The following is a 22,500-nucleotide window of genomic DNA, read 5'->3' on the forward strand; positions in this document are numbered from 1 at the left end:
GTTACGAAACTTTGGAACTTGGGTTTCGTAACCGCCGCCCTCGACCAATCGGCGTCTGGCATTTGGGATCACGTGACGTTTTTTTTACGTAACTCACCCACGCAGTCCGCCGCCGGCGCAGACTCGGCGAACGGATCCACGGAGCGATGCGCTGAGGGAGCCTCCGGACCGCAGCGGAACCAGGACAACCAGCCGGTGACATACATGTCGCTTCGGGCGGCGACGTCGACCCCACCGCCGGGGGCGGGGAGCGGCTTCCGCGTCGACACGGACTCGGAGGGCGACCGGGCGGAGGAGAAGGGCCACCGGGAACTTATCCTGCGGAGAGCCAACGCGCTGGCCAACGACAACCGACTCAAGGAGTCCGTGGACTGCTTCTCGGCGGCGATGCGGTGTGGCGGGCTCCGCCACGAGCAGCTGGACACGCTGGTGGACTGCATCCTGCGGAACTTCAGGAGGAACCTACGCTCCGGCGAGGACGCGGATCAGCGACAACAAAGAAGACCCGGCGACGGCGGCGACGGGCTGATGTTCGACTGCCCCGGGTGCCGGGGGTTCCTCGGGGAGCCGGTCACGGTGCCGTGCGGACACTCGTACTGCAGGCCGTGCCTGGGCGCGGAGCTGGCCGGGTGCAGGCTGTGCGGGGAGCCGGTGCGGGGCCGCGGGGCCGCCGAGCTGAAGGTGAACGTCGTGCTGTGCGGGCTCCTGGAGAAGTGGTTCCCCGAGGAGCTGCGGAGGTACAAGACGGTGCAGGGGATCCAGGACCTGACCCGGAGGAAGCAATACGGGGAGGCGGTGGCCATGGCCAGCCAGCTCATCCAGACGGGTCCGTCCGCCCGGCTGCCTGCCATCGCGAACCCTAACCTTAACCCCGACCCTATCTGTCTGTCTGTCTGTCTATCTAACTATCTGTCTGTCGTATTCTGTCTATCTATCTATCTATCTATCTATCTATCTATCTATCTATCTATCTATCTATCTATCTATCTGTCTGTCTGTCTGTCTGTCTGTCTGTCTGTCTCTCTGTTTGTCTGTCTCTCTCTCTGTCTCTATCTATCGTTTGTCTGTCTATATATGTATCTGTCTGTCTGCCTGTCTGTCTGCCTGTCTCTCCATGTTTCCGTCTGTCTAAATCGATTCTATTCTTACGCATAATCTGCCAGCACACAGTACCCCCCCCCCCACCCAACACGACCCGATTATGAAAGTACCCGTGCGCATGCGCAGCGTTGTGTAAGGCGGCGACGCGGCGGACGTTTTGTAACTTTTTTATTTATATATTTATTTATTTTTTATTTTTATCTCTCTCCGCGTCAGCTGCTCCGGGCGCCGGCGTCGTATTAACCCGCGCAAGTTGGTTCGTTTGTTTGCTCGGCCCAGGGAAGCCTGCCCGTACGAGGTCACGGCGAGCCGTGCTGTCGCGGCGCGGTAGCGCGTTCTGTTGCGCCACAGCGCCGCTGTTCCCTGTCGCGCCCCCCCCCCAAAGCGAGGTCCCCAGCGGAGTGGTTGATCGCTGAACGTCATTCCTCACAAGTGAGCGCCGTGAGAGGGCGTACGATCATTATTCTCGCGATCCTAGTTTCACCGCTATCTCCATAACCACGGTGTTGGCAGGTTTGAAGATTAGGTGGGGCGAAACCACACCTGTCAATAGAAATCGCGATGCCATCTCTGTTGGCGTCCAGCTATATGTTATACCGCGACAATATAAGAAACGCATGTTTGTCCTCCCCGTCTTCCTCCCCATGCAACTTCGTTCATTCATTCATGTTGGACACATGAGTAACCTACCAAATCCGGGTAAACTAGGCAACAACTTTGTGCCACTGCCCTGACTTGGTTGGTGGATAGGTCAAGTTGGAGTATTATGGGAGCCCCAACCATTTAACTCTTCACCGATGCTTTTTTTTTTTTTTTTTAATGCAGGACAAGGATTACGCAACTTTTTAAAATCCTTTTAACTGTGTTGACGTAGGTAATGTCCCGTTCCCCATCTGCGTCGAGTTATTTAAGCAGTTATGCATCCGTTTTACACGGAGTGAGTGGGAACCACAGCGCCCTGTGGTGTTTTTGTATGAAAAACTCTAAACCGGCGCTGAGACTAGAATAGCCTCTGCCTTAACGAACAGTGATTCTACCCAATTGTGCCCCCCCTCCCCCGGTATTCACCTCCTCCTCCTCTCCGCTGCAGACGCCGAGACGGCGATGGCGGCCCGCTTGTCCCGTGCGGAGGTGTACACGGCTCTCAAACAGTACCGCCTGGCCCTGGAGGACGCAGAACTCTGCCTCAGCTCCAGACACTCGGCAGAAGTAGGTCTCTACGCCCGACGACCTCGTACTGTCTGCTTGCCCTTGGCCTCTTTACTCTTGAGCTCTCGTTTCTCGGTTTCCCAGAGTTTCATCGGCGTCTCCAAATGTGTCTTGTTTCATAACTGTTGTTGGATATTGATCGCCTTGCCATTTCCTGGATGATATTCGGGATAAGGCTTTCCTTTGAGCCCCAGAGAGGGACGTTCAGCTTCAGCAACCAAGTCAGAATCAGTCGATTGCACCTAGAATTTGATGCAGAAGTTCAGACTTAAAAAATGGACAACTAAAATGGCTTTGATATATTTCTTTAAATCCCTGGCTTGTTTTGCTGTTGCATTTGAAGGGCTTATTTTGAGCTGCATCACTTCCGAAAAAGAGCCTGATGTCTTAAGGGGTTCCTAGGCGAGCAGAGTTGAGTGATTAACATATGATTAACCACAGCCATAACCACAGCCATTACGAAGTATAATGTCAGGCTCTCAGGCACCGTGGTTCTAGAAAAAAAGGATCAATAGCAACAGGGACTTAAAGCCTGGTATTAGGATGCAGCGGTTGAGTGACTTTCATTTAATGCCCATCCTCTAAACTGGATCATCACCCATTTTGGCTTTCCAGTTTGTTAGCAGTTGTTTCTGATAACTTATGGTAGGATCACACTGCCGGCTTACATGCGCTGCAAAGCGACAGGCTGCAATGCATTTCAAACGGCGCAGGGGGTGGAGCTACGACCGGCGACAAACTCACAGAATTCAACTTTATGCAAATGAGTAGCGCCGGGCGACAGCCAATAGGAGGGGAGATACCTTCTCAATGGCACTGATCCTTGAAAATGGACGTCCGGACCCCTGCATATTGTTCATGATTAGGCAATTTTTTAGTTTAAATGGAAAAAACGTTCTTTGAACAATCGATAAAATAAGGAACACCGCATTTTATGATTCTTCAACAGGGACAATTATTTATTTTGAGGGATGGATGACAGGGCTAGTTACATAGCTTTTGCAAAAGGTAATTTATTTTGCGAAGTAAACCGCTACACCATCTTAATAATAATAAAAAGGAAACATGGCACATGCATCTCTCTATACAGTACAATGTATATTAAATATGGAAGGGGAGAAAGGTTTGAAATGTTTGGCGTGAACACAACAGTCCATTTTAAGCCGACACGCCCACAAACCCAGGCGCACAGAAGCCCCGTCGCCGGCGGTGGGACCGTACGGCGACGGGGCGAGAGCTGCTTGGCTTCACGCTGCAGCCCCGTTGCCAGCGGTGGGACCCGAGCATTACTGCGGTTGACAAGACTCAACGCGAAGGCTAACATCTGTACACTGTCTGTCCGCTCCCTTTCAGGGCTTTTTTCGAAAGGCCCTGGTGCTCCATGCCATGGGCCAGGTGGACGACTCCCTTCAAGTCTTCCTTCATTGCCTGGCCCTCAACAAGGACTTCCCTGGTGCCAAGCGACACGTGAAAATGGTGAGAGAACAGAAAAGAGTCCCCAAGTGATTATGAGCATGTTTGGAAAGAACTTATTCAATTTGAATGTACCTGCCTACTATACTAACCGAGTACCTACCGTACTTACCAACCTACCTACAGTACTTACCAACCTAGTACTTACTGTACCTAGTACCTACTGTACCTACCTACTGTAAATACCTACCTACTGTACTTATCAATCTAGTGCCTACTGTACTTACCTACTGTACCAACCAACCTAGTACCTACCAACCTACTGTTTCTACCTACCAACCCAGTACCTACTTGACCAACCTATCTACTGTACCTACCACCCTACCTACCTACTCAACCTACCTACCTACTGTACCTAACAACCTACTGTATCTACTGTACCTACCACCCTACCTACCTACTCAACCTACCTACCTACTGTACCTAACAACCTACCTTACCTACCTACTATACCTACCTACTGTACCTACCAACATCATATCTACCTGCCTACTGTATATCTACCAACCTACTATATCTACCTACCAACCCAGTACCTACTTTATTAACCTACCTACTGTACCTACCTACCTAGTACCTACTGTACCTACCTACCGACTGTATCTACCTACCTAGTGCCTACTGTACCTACCTACCTACTGTATCTACCCACCTAGTGCCTACTGTATTTACCTACCTACTGTACCTAACAACCTAGTACCTACTATAGCTACCTACCCACCTACCTACTGTACCTACCCACCTACCTACTGTACTTGCCAACCTCATACCTACTGTACCTACCAACCTTCTAGCTATTTACCTGCCTAACTACTAGGGCGGCCCCCTGAAAGTTGTCAAGTCACATCATCATTTGGAAACCCTATCAGTCGACTGAGATTCTTCAAGTCAGGTGTTATTTTATTTTATTTTTTGTTAGTTTTTTTTTAAGTTTTTGTTTTTTTGTCAGTCAACGTGCATTACAATAACAGGATAAAACCGAGAGAAGCTTACAAAAGGACCAGGGATAACATTTCAATGAGGAATTTTAAATAATGCAAATCCTAAATATATTTTTATCAGTGTCAATCATCCGTATCTGGACACGGATACGAACACGGCTCTCCATGCGCCCCGAAGGTGGAGAGCTGTGCTCCAAATAAAACAACTGAAAACAGTGTAGGGATGGAGGAACGCGGCACAAGTAGGGATGGGTATCATTAAGATTTTAACAGTACTACTCTTAGAATTCTACTTCTTGTCGATCCAGTACTTAAACGGTACTCTTATCGGTTCTTTTTGAAATTCTTAAAGAGATAAACGACAGCAAATTAAGACCAGAATTAACACTGCTTTATTTTCTGCGCATTAGGGGGAAAAGGGGTGATCAGTGAGCAATCTGCGCTCGCCGCGCATTCCTGTGCCCCACCCCCCCAGGACCCGCCGGCAGAAACATAAATCGGCGCCAGAAAACAAACAATAGAAGAATTCCAACGCGTAGTTTCTATTCTTTGTTTTCTGATTGGATCCGATGTTTGATTAAATTATATTCAATGTAACGTTATGGGATTATTGTGGCAGTCGAAAACGGTGCATTTCTCAGTGTGAATGTGATGCACTTTTTCTAAATGTTTCAAAATATTGCAGGTGTTTCCTCCCTCACATGCAAAAGACACTTGTCACAACAAACATGGTTGGCATCGACTAATGGCATTCAACCAGACTTTTTAGCAATGAACTCTGAACATGTGTTTTTCATGTACATCACAATGTACATGAAAAATGTACATTGTGTTGCTACATGAATTCTATAATCAGAAGTGACGTGCATTTCTATGAATTTTATTCTCATGTTTATTGTAGTTTATTGTATGTTTGTGAGTCCAGTGTAGCACTTCTTGGAAGACCTGTACTGGACATTACATATACATGTAATTACAACAAATGGGACCCCAGGCGGAAATCAGAATGAATTCAAAATCTATTTGGTCCATCCATTTAATCGTTCAACTAGTTTTGGTTATATTTCATTATCTTTATCTAATCTGTTGGCCATATTATCAGTCGGTCATAGGGTTAGGGTTCGGGTTAGGGTTTGCTGTTTTAGAAAGCAGGAGAAAAAGTCTCCATCAGTAGTGCAAATGAATATGTTTTTCAAAGTTTCCTCAAGTCATCTGCCTCAAGTCAGAGCTTGTAATGACATTAGTTTTACTTGACACTTGCCGCTTCCTGGCATGTTACATAAGTGGGAGACATTTGACTCAAAGTAGGTATGACTGAAGATAATTTGCTATGTCTTAGTCTGTCCGTCAGTTGTTTGCCTTTGCTCAGTGTTCACCTTGGTATTCGTTTATGAGGATAGAAGGTGCATATCTGGTTTTCGGATGATTCCTGGTTTGTGCCTACTACCGCCCATTGGGAAAATAATTTTTCCTTGAAGGAACATGTCCTGGTTTCCCTGTCAAAAGGTAAAACTATGCACTAGAAATAGGTTCCCAATTTCGTCAACATCCTCATGGATCTTAAGTTAAACAATAACTTCTAACTTCTGCAAATTTAGGGGTCAAACGGCAAAAATGCAGCCCGAGCTGGAAAGTGGGCCATCTGCTGCGAAGAAAGAAAACAGAAAGAGGATAAAGTAAAAATGATTGAGACGGGTCAGATGATTCGATGTCCTGTTTGTGAAGAATGTGTTGCCTTTTTTCCAGCATAATCAATCTGTGTCCAGAGTGTTCTTGGTAAAAAGACAGAAAGCTTTTCCTTTCAGTCTCTGTGGTCAAAACCAGAGCCTACCACAGGCTCACAGCCATTCTGACTAACTCTTACTCTTCCCTCTCAAATTACCTTATTTAATGTGTATTTGTGGATATAGCATTTGAATTAAATTCAGATGAAGACTGGAGACTCGATGTGTTTTTAAGATTGGAATACTGTGTTTTTGTCATCTCTGTATTAATGTGACAATTTCTCCAGTAAAGGTATTTTTTGGTGCCTTTCTAGTAGCAGCAAAGTAATGGCCGTCCAAATTGTTTGTTCCCAGATTCTGTGTGACATGCTGTCTCCGGCTGGTGAGAGCGTGAGGGAAGGTTTGAGGGAAACCACGCAGAGCTCCTCGCCCCGCCTGAGAAGTAAAATCCTGGTGGCCGATGCCCAGGCCAACACCCAGCCCACCGAGCACCAGAGCCACGTCCAAAGCCAACCCCAGTCCCGGGCCACCTCCACGGACACCCACCGCGACAGCCAGGAGGTGTCCATATATTTAACAACTGACCAATTGCTAATTTACTAAAGCTTTTAAAAGTACCCATATAATAAATCATTTTTGATACATTTTTTCGTCTTTGTCAGGCACTGGGACGCTTGGAAAGCCTGGAGCGTCCAGGGCTGAGCCGGGCTCAGTCCCTCCGCATCCACGCCTCAGGTCTGAGGCAGGAAGGCCTGAAGAGGGTCTGCTCTGCCCCCCAGCTGGGGGACCAGGACAATGAAGGTCTTAGGAAGAGGAAGCTGTCGGCGTTCGAGGCAGAACCCCATGTCCCATCCACTGGAGGGAGCAAACACAAAAAACATGGAGGTGAAAATATACACAATAGCTCATTGCAAATGAACACTATTGTAAATAAGTAAGGGATAACATGCGACCAGCTGGTTCTTATCGCACTTGTTACACAGCTACTTATTGAATAAAATAACTCGCTGTGATGTAATATTGATTTGATTTGATTTTATAACTAGTATGCCTAGTGTACGAGCTTCCATTAAGAAAAATAGTTCCACAACAACGTAGCTAACACTGCAACAACATAGCAGACTATAAGTTCTACAAAACAAACGTATATTAAATTAGACATATCCACATTCGTCTCTTCAAGTCACTTCAGTTTTTAACAGACCAGCGGTCATTATTCAAAAATAACTGACCGCTGTGGACCAATCAGAATCGAGTATTCCACAGAGCCATATAGTAACACAGATAGCATTTTCATATATATATGTATATGTGTGGGTATATATATATACAGACTGTTTTTGTCTCCTTCCCTTTTGCACCCTAGGAGTGTCCTGTAGCTCGGACGGACACGCTGCCTCGGCCAAAGTCTGCAGAGATATTCCTGAGGATCTTCTGGATCCCAATGACCTGGAGTGCTCCCTCTGCATGAGGTGAGAATGGGGGTGGGACGAAGCGACAAAACCAAGGTGACAAGCACGCTTGCCCTTTTAAGAAGTTATGTGCAGAAATTTGGATTCTGGACTTTTTAGTGGAGCTTTGTCAGAGAGAAGGATCTAGTCAGCCAACTACAACTTGCAGTGATACTTGAGCTATAAAACCAGCAAAAATACAAGCCTTGGGATAGAAACATCAACAACAACAAGGATTCCTCAGAGTTAGCCTGGCCAAGATATCAACCCTGTCTTCAGAGAAGGTTGATTCATCATCCATAGGAATTTATTCTGGCATTTACGATGACTTAAAAGTATAGTAACCTGCAATGTCACTATATTGATGCTAATGCAGTCAGAAATGCAAAATGCTATGGGACCTAGCAAACAGAACCTGCTGTCTATATTTTTATTCTTAAAAAAGAGTGAGAAGAGCGGGCAAGAGGCAAATTATTCAAAATCTTTTTGAGTTTTTAGTCTATAATCCCCTCGTGGGGGTGAGTAACCACAGTGATAGAGCCGTACCTCTCAAAGAGTCCTTGAGAAGCATACTTCTCATACTTCTCATCGATATACATACCTTGCATTTGGGATTTATATCCAGGCTTCTAACCTCCATGCTGATATTGACTTCTTCTAGCTGACCATTTTTCCCCTTGCCTACTTCCTGTAGGTTGTTCTACGAGCCGGTAACAACACCGTGCGGCCACACCTTCTGTAAAAACTGCCTGGAGCGCTGCCTGGACCACACGCCCCAGTGCCCCCTCTGCAAGGAGAGCCTCAAGGATGTAAGAGACTCCCATTACCAGCTGGCTTTAGCGCTAGGTGATACCTGAGAAAGATCAGTGGGTTAAGCAGAAGCTCGGTATTGAAGAAGTGACTTCTGTTTCTCTCTCTCCCTCTCCAGTATCTAGCATCTAGAAAGTACACGGTGACCAGCATCCTGGACGAGTTGATCAAGCAGTGTCTGAATGAAGATCATGTAGAGAGGACCACGGCTCATCTGGAGGAGAACAGGGAGCTCTCAGAGTGAGTGGACCACCTATAACATGGATGGATGGATGGATGGATGGATGGGCAGGGAGGGAGGGAGCGAGTCAGAAAGATAAGTAGGTATAAACAATAAACACGTACCCCTTTCTTGCCCGTGACATTCTTGGTACATCCTCTAACTCATCCCTCTCTCCTCTCTCTCCTCTTTGGTTCCAGTTTGACAAACAACATGCCTATCTTTGTGTGTACCATGGCGTACCCCACCGTGCCTTGCCCGCTGCATGTGTTCGAACCCCGCTACCGCCTGATGATCCGCCGCTGCATGGACACCGGCACGCGCCAGTTTGGGATGTGCATCAACGACCCGCAGAAAGGGTAAGACGTGGCGAATTTCGGCTAAAAATAGTGTACACAAATCCGAGAACACGACCAACTTTTTAGCCTTTCTGCCCTTTTTCAGGCTCTGTGGGACAACTTGTTTTCAAAGTATTCAATCAGAATTGGAATCGGTTTCATTTTTGCACAATTATGAGGAGTTTCTTGTGTTGAGGTTTGGTGCACCTTAGTACAGACCATCAGCATTAAAAAATAAAAAGCCTAACAGTTAGAAATAAAGGAGAATAATAATAAAATAAAAAAATACAATAACAATTCAAATGTTAAATACATATAAATAGCCAAATATATGAAACAGAAATAGTCAGATATTTAAGATGTACAAATATGCAAATGTGATACTATGCACATGATAAATTACTGTTACAGTTAAGGTTTTTTCTATTTGCCTTTTCTAGACTGCAAATAACGAAATGTCTTGGAGAAACATTCAAATGTCACCCGTATTGATTCCCGTGCATACGTTATGTCATCCTTTGTTTATTTATGTGTACTTTGCTTAGGGACAGGGTGTTCTTTATACTCGGCACAGGTCTTGCATCATTAATAAAAGAAAGAAAGAAACAAAGAAAAAGTCCCTTTTTTGACATTTGTTACCTTTTAACGGCTATTACTAATGGAAAACATACTACAGTACCCCCGAGAAGAACACTACCCACACCCACCCACCACACAGATAGACCCTCTTAAACCAATCTAAGCCAATAAGCTAATTATGCTAATGCTGTACTAGAAAACATTATAACATCGGATTACTAGGACAAATAATGATGGTGATAATAAAACAATAAATTATACAAAATAAATATTAAAAAAAAGAATACTATTATTATAATATCATAGAAAATAAAACAATAATTATAAATATATAATAATATAAAATAACTAAATAAATGATAATAATGAATATAGATCCAGGCAGCAATGCACAGGGTCCAGGTTCATCACATTAATCATGAATTATTGTTTTCGGAGTTCCCATGAAAAGCAGAATCACTTCCTAGCCAGCCGAATTACAATTTTACGAGTTCCCATGGATCTCACCATCAGTTCAAACTAATTTTCCGAGTTCCCATGGAACGCAGCATTACTTCCTACCGACTCAAATTACAATTTTCCGAGTGCCCATGGAACTCGCCATCAATTCAAACTTCTGAGTTCCCATGGAACGCAGTATTACTTCCTACCAACACAAATTACAATTACAATCAGCTACCTCTTGTCCTTTGGCGCAGATCCTGCGTGAAGCATGGAGTCTAGACTGCAGTGCATTGCGCACCTCGCCCCATGAGACAGCCTCCCCAGAGCCACAACTTGCACATATATAACAAATTGGAGGATGATGATGTCACAAAGCGGCCCACTCCGCTACCCAATCGGGCTCGGCCACTGCAGCCCACCCCACTCTGCCAACGTTCAGCTACTTCTGGTAGATTGGCAACGGTTTTTCACAAATTCCTGCTCCAAAGAAAGATCGATGCGGATCAAAATTGGACCACAAAGTGTCAGAATGGCCCGCAACCCCGACAACACTTCATTCATGTCTGTGGGTTTGGTGGTTGCTGTGAGACCCTTTCAGCCGGAAAAACGGGCAGGAGAAAAATACTAATAGAAATCTTAACAAAAACTTGAACACTTTCTTATTGTACAAAATACAGGTTTGCAGATTATGGATGTATGCTGATCATCAGAAGTGTCAACTTCCTCCCCGACGGACGGTCCGTGGTGGACACCATTGGAGGGAAGCGTTTCAGAGTACTGTCCAGAGGCATGAAGGACGGCTACAGCATCGCCGACATCGAGCACCTGGAGGACACCCGGGTGAGCCCCAACTTTGGATCATATTTATACAGTGTGTGTGTGTGTGTGTGTGTGTGTGTGTGTGTGTGTGTGTGTGTGTGTGTGTGTGTGTGTGTGTGTGTGTGTGTGTGTGTGTGTGTGTGTGTGTGTGTGTGTGTGTGTGTGTGTGTGTGTGTGTGTGTATGTATGTATATGTATATATATATATATATATATATATATATAAAATTATGAGAGATCTACTACTTGTTGCAAGGGTGAGTTGTGATTTGGAGTGTCTGCTTTGACCCTCTTTTTAGGTGGACGTCGCCGAGGAGCTGCTGGAGCTGCAGGAGCTGCACGACGCCGTTTACGAGCAGGCCCGCACCTGGTTCCAAAACCTGAAGATCCGCTTCCACAACCAGATCCTGCAGCACTTTGGGCCGATGCCGGAGAGGGAGGACGACATCCAGGTAGCACCCCCATCTCTGGTCCTCCACTTCTTTTCTTGTATCTGCTCCTCGTGGCTCTTGCATTGTGGAGATCCCTGCCTTAAGTCTGTAGTGTAGCTCGGAACCACGGCCTGAGTCCCTAAAAGGATTATACTGGAGCCCAGATCATGGAGTCAGTAGCACAAGAGATTACTACTGGTGCTACTGACCTTATTCTCTCCGGGTGTGTTACGTTAACACACACACACACACACACACTGAATGCTGTTGTTATCTGTCGTTATGTAAGTGTTGCATACATGTAACCCCAACAGAGAATCTTGTTGAACCAGATATGAATGATATAAATACTTCGCCAAGACACTTGTGTTATTGGGTTTTATTGTTTTATAACCAAGGGTTTAATAGAGGGCTTTCCATATAGTCCCATTTTTTTTTTTTTTAAACCTTTTGAGGTGCACAGCTCTCCAGAAACCAAACTATCGCGAGTTGCTGCGCGATGGAACTGAAATCACAACTTCCTATAATAATCCAAGCGCAGCCCCGGTAGATTTGGTTGATACAAACTGCACCTCTGAATGGCTGCACCTCTGAATGGCTCGTGTCTTGGCCGAGACAAGTTCTCACGTTGTCAACAGTGTGTGTGTGTGTGTGTGTGTGTGTGTGTGTGTGTGTGTGTGTGTGTGTGTGTGTGTGTGTGTGTGTGTGTGTGTGTGTGTGTGTGTGTGTGTGTGTGTGTGTGTGTGTGTGTGTGTGTGTACTGTGTATATATACACTGTGTGTGTATTATAACACATTAATGGCTGCAAGTTCAATCGCAGGTTACGGATTGTCTTCAAAGTTACACAACACAGTTTGTGTAACAATAACTCCTTGACTACAAAACGTTTTAACCAACAATCAAATTACAAATCTTTAAATATCTTCATGTTACACAGGCTTTGTTTGATATCCAAGGGGTTGCCAAAAGGTCCCCTCAAGATCCCCCTAGGAATTGGAGCTAAATGATTATTTTTTTATTTGTATTATATGTTTATTTTTATTGTTTACCATGTCTTCACATGGAGTTTGATGTAACCAAGCTAGTTTGTCCTAGCAACTGGCTCAGCGCAAAGGATTAGCAGAACGATGGAGGCTTGTTTACAGTGAAAATGCTGTTAGATCTCTGAAGATTATTAGAAATAGAAAATAGAAAAATATTTCTTAACACGTTTTAGTAAAATGAAATATTGGTATTAATTGGGACTAACTACATAAATGATTCATGTGATTATTCACGATTAACTACGCCGATATCATGCCACGCGCTTAGCTATTCCAATGTCGTGCGATCAATCGCGGTTAACTCCAGGACAAATAATCGCATCATAATTGTGATCGTTTGACATCCCTGACTTAAAAATAACCACCTTCCATTTGGCTCCTCCTCCCTCCCAGGCCACGCCCAACGGTCCCGCCTGCTGCTGGTGGCTGCTGGCCGTCCTGCCCATCGACCCGCGCTACCAGCTCTCCGTGCTCTCCATGACCAGCCTCCGGGAGCGGCTGGTCAAGATCCAGCACATCCTCACCTACCTGCAGAGCATCCCGGGCAACTAGAGCTTCCTCACCGCACGGATCGGACCGGACATCCACCCGTTGCCAACTTTCGGTTGCTGATTTTGTTTAGTTTCTTCTTCGTTTTGCAGCTTTCGACACCTAGCTTGCCTCTTTCCAGGGATGTGAAACTTTGAAAGCGCGATATCTCGAAAAACACGAATCAAAGACAATGAAAAACCAGAGAGGAAGCAAAACCCACACCTCAGGGATACCTCGAAATGATTACACGCAACGTTTGAGAGAGGAGCCCCACCTAGAATATTGACATTTTTTTATAGTCGTAGTGAGGAAATCATCCACGGTTTGTTGAGTATCATCACCCCGAGCGACATGGCGGCGCTATGACGGTCTTCCCTTCTGTCAAAGTTTGACGATTGTTATGGATGGCGGTGCCAGAGGGAGAGTCTACGATCTTTACTGTGAAAAGAGGAGGTGTAGTGAGGGTTGCATGTGAAATATAGCAAGCTGGCCAAGTGGACAGAAAAGAGAAAGTGGGGAGTCGGGGGGGGGTCATGGATATGTAAGATAAACAGTATTCTCCGGCAAGGTAAGAGAGTTGAACCGAGTAAAGGGAGATTTGGAACCAGAAACAGTGTTGATCATTTATATCGCAGCCCCCCAAAAGATAAACACTTGTGAACGATTTAGAAAACAAATCGTACATTTCGTACTCAACATTTGACACTTTTTTTTTTTAATCCTGTTCACCTTGTACATTTTATAGCAGTGGAAAGTGGCTGGCACGCTTCTTAAAAAGTCCTCCAGGTCCCCGAGAACATACACGTACAGTATATATGTTCATTTTCAATATCTTCCAAGATGTTTTCCCAGCGAATGCACTAAAGGCGATATATTTTTGTCCTCTCTCAAAATGATGTCAGAAATAATATCAGCCTCCAGTCACACTTTGGCGCTCCCAAAATATGTTTCTTCCAATAACGACTAATAATAATATTACTCTTATGACTTCCAAAAAAAAAAAAAAAAAAAAAAACAGACTTTAAATGTGCTAATCATAGAACCTAGAACTCTTGTAGCTTAGAATTTGATGGTTTTACAGTAAGCAGATTTCAGATTCCAATATCTGTCGTTGGTGTCTTTGTGTTTGTCTCTTCCTTTTGAAATCCCAAAGTTCCAGCAGCTCTTGTCGTGCATGAGCTAAATGAATTTGAACTCTCATGATTGTACAGAGACGTAAAGCGAAAGGGGAACTTGCTGTATGACGACAAATCCAAATAAGCTGAGACAGTATTTAAATATACATGGTTGACAAAGAAAATGTCTTGTTGGACATAGAACCTAGGAATGGATGTCAAGCTAAGCAGACAATTTTTGCCTTATACAAGTTCTTGCATTACAATTCTGACACTCAGTGTAAAATGTGTCGCTCTGCTACCATTCCGGTTGACATAGAAACGGTTGTGTTGAGAATTTTTGTTACCTCAGAGGCAACAACTTTTGATAATGTGTAAAAACCTATATAATTATTTGGAAAAACGTCATGGCTCGTGTACCTAATTCATCCGAAGAAAAAGTCATTTTGAACAGATACAGCTTTTTTTGCTCCAATGTTTCAAGTTATCTAGTTTTTTTCAGTAATAAATGCACCTGTTTTTTAAACTTGGGCTTCCAGAGTGTTTCCTTATTTCCCGACAGGCAAATTTTGCGGTACCATTAAGTAACGGTAAATACGCGGAATATTATCTAACCGAGCCATCGCTCCGGTTAAGAGTGCTGTGCAAAGTCTAAGCCACAGTGGGGCGATGTTGTAACGCTAAAGAGCTGTGGTTTCATAACTCAGAATTTTACTGGGGGTTTTTTTTCTGTAACTTAACACATGAGGAATCTAAATCAGAATCTGTTTTATTGAGGTTAAGCACATTTTCATGTGCAAGGAATATGTCTGGTAATAGTGCTTTGTAGTGCAAACAAATTATAGCATGGAAAAATAATGCCTCTAAGTGTGTGTGTGTATAATCTATATATATATATATAAAACAATAAATACAATTATACAGAATATATAAAATATGTTCTACACACAAGATAAAGGTAAATTACCACTAAGTTACTGTAAGGATGCAGGTAATGACTGGGTATAAATATGAATAGGGTTGGATATATTTGTACATGATGAATTAATGAATAATAGGTATACAACAATATGGACGCGACTTATAATCTGTTGGGCGGTCGAACTTATCACAGTATTATAACAGTGTTGTTACATGAAGAAGCAGAGCCCTATTGGAGTCATTCTGCACACTCAGAATCCCTTTAAAGGAGAGTTATTTTTAAAAGCATATCATTGCAAAGATTTGGGTTATGACTGTGAGTTATGTGGACTTGATGGTCTCGTAGGTGGTTTTCCCCAGTTCTCCCCCGTCGCAGTTCACCGCGCAGACAGCATCATCACAAACTCTGTAGAGGGAGCCAGAGACAACAGTGTGGGATGTCGACAAAAGCAGGTTGTGCAACCTCTGTAACCTACTTACTGATGGCTCTCTGCTTATAGGTGTGAAATGACAACATTGTCTGCTACCAATGCTTGGATTCTCATTACAAAAGGTTTAAAGCGTTTACATTTTTTTGCAAGTTGAAATACATATGGAAGCGACTTAATCCCATTAAAGCTTGATCCGGTTCTTGAAAGCAAAATAACCCTAACAATACCCTTAACCCTAGCCCTAATGCTCATAATCCTCATAAGCCTAATAACCCTGATATGAAATTGCTCATTACAAAAAGTTCAAAGGGTACTCGGTTATGCTTATTTATATCAAGTCAGTTAAAAGATGATGAAACTGACTAAATCCCATTAAAGCTTTATCCGTTTCCTTGGATGCAAAAAATACCTAATTATAACCCCTAACCCTGATATGGAATTGCTAATTACAAAACGTTTAAACCGTATTCGGCTTTGATCTAAGTGACTAAGTCCCATTGAAGCTTGATATATTTCTTTGAATGCAAAATAAGCCCAACAATAGCCGTAACCATAACCCTCAACCACCCCGAACCCTAATAACCCCATCAGCTCATCTTTTAAGTTAATAGGCCATTTTCACAAAATGCCCATTTTGCATTGTCATGACATTAAAACAGTGTCATCAATATCAAGCACCCATGTGAAACTGAATCTGTTATGGTTTGACTCACCCTGAACCTCTCTCCTGGTCGCGTAAACTATTGCATGGGTCGGGCTGCTGAGAAATTGGAAAGAACCTACTCTTCCTTATTCTGTGATGTGATTTTATTGAAATCTTTTAAGATATATTTTTGGGGCATTTTCATGCTTTATTTGATTGTGACAGTGCGGGGAGAAAGGAGACAGAGAGAGAGGATGACATGACGCAAATGCCCACGTGCCGGCATCGAACCCCGCGCCGCTGCGGTCTGTGATGTGATTTTGAAAATGGAACTTGGCTTGCTGCCAGAGGAGCAAGTCTCTTAGTGAAGGAGGAATAATATTTGAAATGAGAGTATGATGCATGTAAAGATGGATGGCAGATGGAGGTCCATGAAAGTGAAATCTGTGTGGTTGCTTGCTGCGGTCATGGCCCTTTACCAATCAACTCAAATCCACCGTCAATCAAGGTGGCTATTGACGCGTCCCGTCAATCACATTACCATAGCAACAGCAATGATTAATGTTGTCTGTCGTCTTTCATTCTTATCCCCCCTTCCTGGAAGTGATTGCTCTCAATTATTTACTTTGCTGCGGGGTGAGAACCCCATCGATTGAGAATGCGATTCGAGGAATAACCTCCTGGCACTGCTCAACTAAGACACACGAAAACATCTGCAGATATCCTCAAGCCACGTGCTTTTCTGTGGACAAAGAGTGGGGTAAGCATAATAAGTCACCATGACAGTAAGTCTAGGTGGTTCATTCGCATACAAATATCATCTCTGTTGTAAAAGACACAGAACTAGTGTCGGAGCCCATTTGCCTGGAAAAGTTCGAATTTCAAGTCGTCGCTGTTGGGATTGGAATTGAGATTGTCCACTCATCCCAATGAGGCTTTCTAGAGGCCGTGGCCAAAGAGTACTATGATGTCACAGTCCAAACCCCTCAAATAGCCTGATTGGTCCACATAACAACTAAGGGTATAGTATTGACAATTTTAATGCTGAAAATTTGTGATGATTGTATTTGAGGCAACCAAAAAGTGAATCATCTTCTTGAGGTAACATTGTAACAGGCAGGACTTGCCTGTTATATAGCCTCGGCCCGCTGGAAAGTGTGGCGTTGTGATCCGGGAAGGGGCTGTCCATAACACGGAGCCCTCGCGCATTGATACCTTGTGGGAATGAGCCGCCCGTCGCCTGTGCGTCCACTGGATTCACGTGTTTATGGGATCAATCCCTGTGCGCTTCCTCCTGTGTTTTCCAGTTTGTATTGACGCCAGCGCACATGTGGTGCCGGTGATGGTGCGCGTGAATGAAGACCTGCATATGTATGTGCACGTGTACCCCTTATTGTGCATTCTGGCGCCTTGCTGGGTGCGTTCACATATATTCTTTGCCCCCCCAATGTGTTCTCTATTCGCTTGTGCTCGTGAGATGTTTACAAAGTCCTTGAGACGTCCACGGGTGTGTGTGCGCTTTGCATGTAGCATTGTGCACGTGTCCCTGCATGTGTATTGATCTCCTTAATGCACCGCTGCTTGGATTGGATTGTCCCCTCCAACAAAACCTACCTCGACTCGCCTGCCTCGTTACGCACCTTACACCCTCTTATTGTTCTCCACCTTTCAGCCTTGTCTTCTCCTTGTCTCCTTCCCTCCAGTCTTCCCTCGTCACTCTGAGTCGCCGAGCCCACATTTCTGTCCCTTTCCGGCTTCTCTCTCCTCATCCTTCTCTGCACCCGTCCAGTCGCCTTAACACCTCCCTTTCCATTTGAGTCTGGCTGCTCCCCCTTCCCTCCGATCGTTATACCCTCTTCACCTTCGAGGATAGTTTCAGCCCTTTTCAACCCAGGCCTTATTAAAATGCTGGTTCCCGTCATTGATAAAGGTTCCAAACAGAAACTTACCACTCTGCTTCAGGTTGGTTCAGCTTCAGACTTTACCCCGTTAGACTGCATTCAAGCACAATGAGAAGCTGCTGCAACGTGGTACATTTCGCAACAGTAAAGTGTTTGTCCAGTAGTTTGTACCAACATTTTAATAATGCCTGGGTTGAAAAATGTAGAACGTATCATTTAAATTCAAATCGACTTGTTTTTGATCTGCTGGAATTAAACATTTCCCCCCTTTTTCTCCACGACAAGGGCAGATAAGCCCAATTTATATGTGTATAGACCGCCTTGTTCAGGAAGCATAACATTGACAGATTGATTCTGACTTTATTATTGATTCTGACCTCGGCCCCGTGTCCCTCCTTTCTGGCTCCTACTTTCCCTCGTACGGGGGGTTCCTCCTGACCTAAAACCTCTCCTCACCCTTACACCTTAACCAGCATACTCTTAAGCATGAGATAATCGTAGTGTGAACGGACAAGAGGAGATACCCACGTCTCGCCACTTTCAGCTCACCATCAAAGTCGATGTTGCCGTCCTTGTTGAGGTCGATGTCCCCCAGGATCTCCTCCAGCTCGCCTTTTTTCAGCTTCTCGCCCAGGAGGTTCTTCATGGCCTCCTTCAGCTCGTCCAGCGTGATCTTCCCGTCGCCATCGCAGTCAAACTGCAAAGGGGTGTGGTGTTCTTGAGAGTGAGACAAAGGGAACGCAATCGAGAGAGCGGAGGTGGTCGAGCGAGAGGAAACGTGATGTGTAACAGACGCTTGCAAAAAGCCCCCGAGGTCGGAGGGATTCTGAGATACGACAGCGTGAGAAAGAGAGGAATAAAAAAAAGTGCAAGAAAAATATGTGGTTATCAAGAGAGCGATAAAACACAACTCAAACTAGGTACAGATACAGACAGAGGTACTAAAGAGGTCAGAGGTTGCCGCAGCCAATTAAATGAGGATGTATGCGCTCAGGATCCACTTTGAAGGCAACAAATCCCGCTGATAAAAAAGCTCCTCTATGCCGCGCAGAGTGCTTTTAAGTTCGACGACAGCCCATCTCAAGATGCGTTGAGCGAGTCAAGAGAGTTAAGGATGATGAAAAAAGAATGGGTGCCGAGTTTTCAAGCTCTTCAATCAGGCGGTCGGGCAGGAGGGGTGAGAACCAGTGATCTCAGGGTTCAGTTCAGGGTCATGGAGCAGGAGACATGTTTGCAGATGTAGTTGTGGGTCCTATGGCGTCCTTTAGTGCGCCATTATTTTCAATGCGCTGTATGAGGACATTACCATCAGGCTACATGCAGACATTTCCATCGAGCTATATGAGGACATTTCCAAACCAAATGGAGGAAAACGACCAAAGAAAAGTCAAACATAATGAGTTGTGTTACAGCCAAGCGAAAGGAAAAAGAATTGAAAAATAAAATAATGTGAAAAAAAAAAATTTGCCTTTTGAGCGCGATGCAAAATCAGATCTCAGCACGCGTCACCGGAGACGCATGTTGAGATATTGATGCCGGGTGTGACTGCAATCCGTCTGGATATTATGGACGCTTTGGATATTATGGAGAGGTCGCCGGGTCCGAATAAGGTCTTATTGAGATGAAGAAATGGGCTGAATGGCATATCCAGAGACGTGCCCTGGAGTTACTACTAAAGTGTTGCCTCGGTCGTTAAAGGGGACCTATTATGCTCCATTTTACACAAGTTAATATTGGTCTCTGAGGTCCCCAAAACACGTTTTTGAAGTTTTTTTTTTGCTGAAATCACCACTCAGATAATGCATTCGAGCCACCGTGAGCCTCTTAACCGGACCGTTCCAAAAGTCGTTGTTTCAGTGGGTGCAGCTTTAATTGTGAATGAGCAGCCTCTCGTTCTGAGCCGCTGGGGTTTAAGCTTTACCCTGGGCTCTGTTTTATTTACCTGGTAAACTTTGACCGCTTTCACCTTATCAGTCTGCCGAAAATCTGCTTCTGAACAAATTCGAGGCGAGAAATAAGCAATCCAGTTGCTGAATCTTCACTCGTATAAGCTCTACGAGCGCTCATTTAAAAGTTTGGTCCGACTTTGGTGGCTGTGCTCCAGGCTTGTGGGAGACGCGGGCATCGTAGCGCAGCGGTCGGAAGCCCGAGGGTTTTGTTCACAGCGATTACTTTGTGATTAGTTCACCTCATTATTTGACACTTTGGCCACGTCTGATATGAACATCCGACTTTGTAGCATTATATATATGACAGAAAATAAGGAAAAGCATAATAGATCCCCTTTAACTTCTTGGCACATTTTATGAAATATTACTATGAATCGCTACCAAACACTGTCTGAAGGTCTCAGGCCATGAAGACATCCTTTCGATATACTTCAGTCTCTGATGACATTTTCCAAACAGCATTACAGATATAGACATTTTGAAGCGTACAACTTTTCTTTACCCTAATTTGAATACGGATACTTCCTTGTCCTGCACTCTGACTCCACAGTTCAATTCGGATAAACATTCATTTATCTTGCATCGGTAACATCAGCAGAAACACGACAAAAAAGCTCACTCTGAATAATATGGTTATTCATTTCTTCTTTGCCCTTTCCACATTTCTGCTCCCAATTAGTTCACTTCTGAATTCATTTAGACGGGGAAACCATCACTCGATCTCGAGTGTATGAAAATAAAGTCACGACTTTATTACGGAAAATGCGTATCCTGACATTTGAAAATGCGATGGGTGACTGAATGTGTATCCAGATTTTAGAAAAGCTATACTGCGATCTGCAAATGCATAGTCAGTCGCTCATGTGTCGCGTTAGTACGTTTATACTTCCCTGCACATTCTTCAATCAGCCGCCAGCTACATGTCAAGTTTGTGCGCCCGTTGGCTCAGACAGATTTGCACTCAGAGTTTCAAACATAGCCTGCGGAGCACACACACCACCGGGCGCGGCCGCCACATGGCTTTGTTGCTGCCCCGCAGGGATTTAGTCTAAATGGCTGCGAGTTTCGATGAGGGAATGATAATGAACCCAAGTGTCATGGACGTGCGATATATATATAATTGAATGTAACCAGCTGTGGTTGAAAATGAAGCTAAATTGTCCGTTTTTCTAACTTACAATTAAGTCTGGATTTTGTTTCCATAAGCCCTCTCTCCAAAGTAGGAGTCAGTGGTTAAGTATTGTAGACAGCAGCCATTACAATCAGCCCCAGTAGAGTGATTGGCGATACATACAGTACATATATACTGTGCATGAAATACTAAATCGAACTGATCACAAAAATACAAAAGTATTTTTAGATTTGATCCGATCTATGAAAGCAACTGTCACTGTTTTCTCCCTGGGATCCTCCGGTTTTGGGCCATCATTTGATGAAAATTGCATCGTAAAAGTCAGGCTTCTGGGGACCCGTTCTAATCCCCGACAGTGTCCATTTCCATTTCTTACACCATAGAACCAAAACGATGCTTCCAACAATCACTGAATGCATCAATGTTGTCTTTTTGTCTATTTTCACTTGGCTCTTCAGTACGAGGGAACCATTTTCAGGGTCTTTGTGTGGTTCCAGTGCCAGACTGGAACCATTTAGCTTGGACTTGGACTTCTAAATGCTTCCCGGCGCCCCAAAATTGCCCACTAAGCCTTGGCCATCGTTTGAGAAAGACACTCAATTTTTGAGAGTAAGTGAAACTCCAGCGAGGGACACTTGGTGGACAAGGAACAAGGGGTGGCAGGGAATACAAATACACCACCGCCCTTGGGACGCGGTCTTTTTCCATGGTAAGCCAACGTCATTGGCCAGCCGTCTCTGCTTAGCTTTATTAGAAATGAAAAAAAAAAAGCCTAATAATGAATTAAATGTTATGTTTTAATACCCCCAAGGCCAAATCAACCTCAGGCTATTGCTCATCATTACACCAGCATGGTCAAAGCGTAAATGAGCTAAATTAGACATTAGACACATTCCTCCCAAATGACCAAAGAAGCCACCCTCTTTGGGGCTGGCCTTTTCTTGGCAGCAGTTCACGCTGATATGAGGAACAGGGGATGGTGCGTCAGGTTGGGGCTTTCGGGGCCCATGATGTGTGCTGGCTCTAACCTCCCACCTGTTTGAAGGCAGAGCGGAGCTCCTTCAACCCGACCATCTGAGCCGTCTCCGCCAGCATCCTGGGCCCCATTAGCTCGCAGAAGTCGTCAAAGTCTACGTGACCGCCCCCTGCCCGCGCACACACACGCGCGCACACACACATACAGACACACACACACACACACACACACACACAAACACACACAAAAGCACACACAAGCACACACACACATACACACACACACACACACATACACACACAAACACACACACACGC

The 22,500-nt window shown here is 44.7% G+C and overlaps 2 protein-coding genes across 3 annotated transcripts in view; one reads left to right on the top strand and one right to left on the bottom strand.

Moving 5' to 3' along the window:
• Positions 1-135: 135 nt before the first annotated feature.
• Positions 136-14,737, top strand: lonrf1 (LON peptidase N-terminal domain and ring finger 1). Of its 2 annotated transcripts, XM_079998665.1 has the most exons (12): positions 136-826; positions 2,192-2,310; positions 3,664-3,786; positions 6,803-7,009; positions 7,111-7,333; positions 7,815-7,920; positions 8,594-8,708; positions 8,828-8,949; positions 9,130-9,288; positions 10,968-11,130; positions 11,409-11,561; positions 12,978-14,737. In XM_079998665.1, exons 1-12 carry the CDS (start codon positions 205-207, stop codon positions 13,134-13,136), a joined length of 2,271 nt encoding a protein of 756 aa, XP_079854791.1. In that variant the 5' UTR covers positions 136-204; the 3' UTR covers positions 13,137-14,737. The 2 variants fall into 2 exon arrangements, with proteins under 2 accessions (XP_079854791.1, XP_079854792.1); XM_079998666.1 differs by lacking the exons at positions 10,968-11,130; positions 11,409-11,561; positions 12,978-14,737 and adding an exon at positions 10,545-10,643.
• Positions 14,738-15,528: 791 nt separating this feature from the next.
• The window catches only part of cabp4 (calcium binding protein 4), a gene marked incomplete at both ends in the record, with an annotated part of 13,889 nt that continues 6,917 nt past the window's right edge, over positions 15,529-22,500 (bottom strand). Inside the window, 3 exons of the mRNA XM_079999485.1 lie at positions 15,529-15,557; positions 18,676-18,823; positions 22,243-22,352. Of these exons, the coding sequence (XP_079855611.1) occupies positions 15,529-15,557; positions 18,676-18,823; positions 22,243-22,352 (287 nt within the window). The remainder of the gene's footprint in view (positions 15,558-18,675; positions 18,824-22,242; positions 22,353-22,500) is intronic.

Source organism: Zeus faber (assembly GCF_960531495.2).
Source record: "Zeus faber genome assembly, chromosome: 4".
In the NCBI taxonomy this organism is placed as follows: domain Eukaryota; kingdom Metazoa; phylum Chordata; class Actinopteri; order Zeiformes; family Zeidae; genus Zeus; species Zeus faber.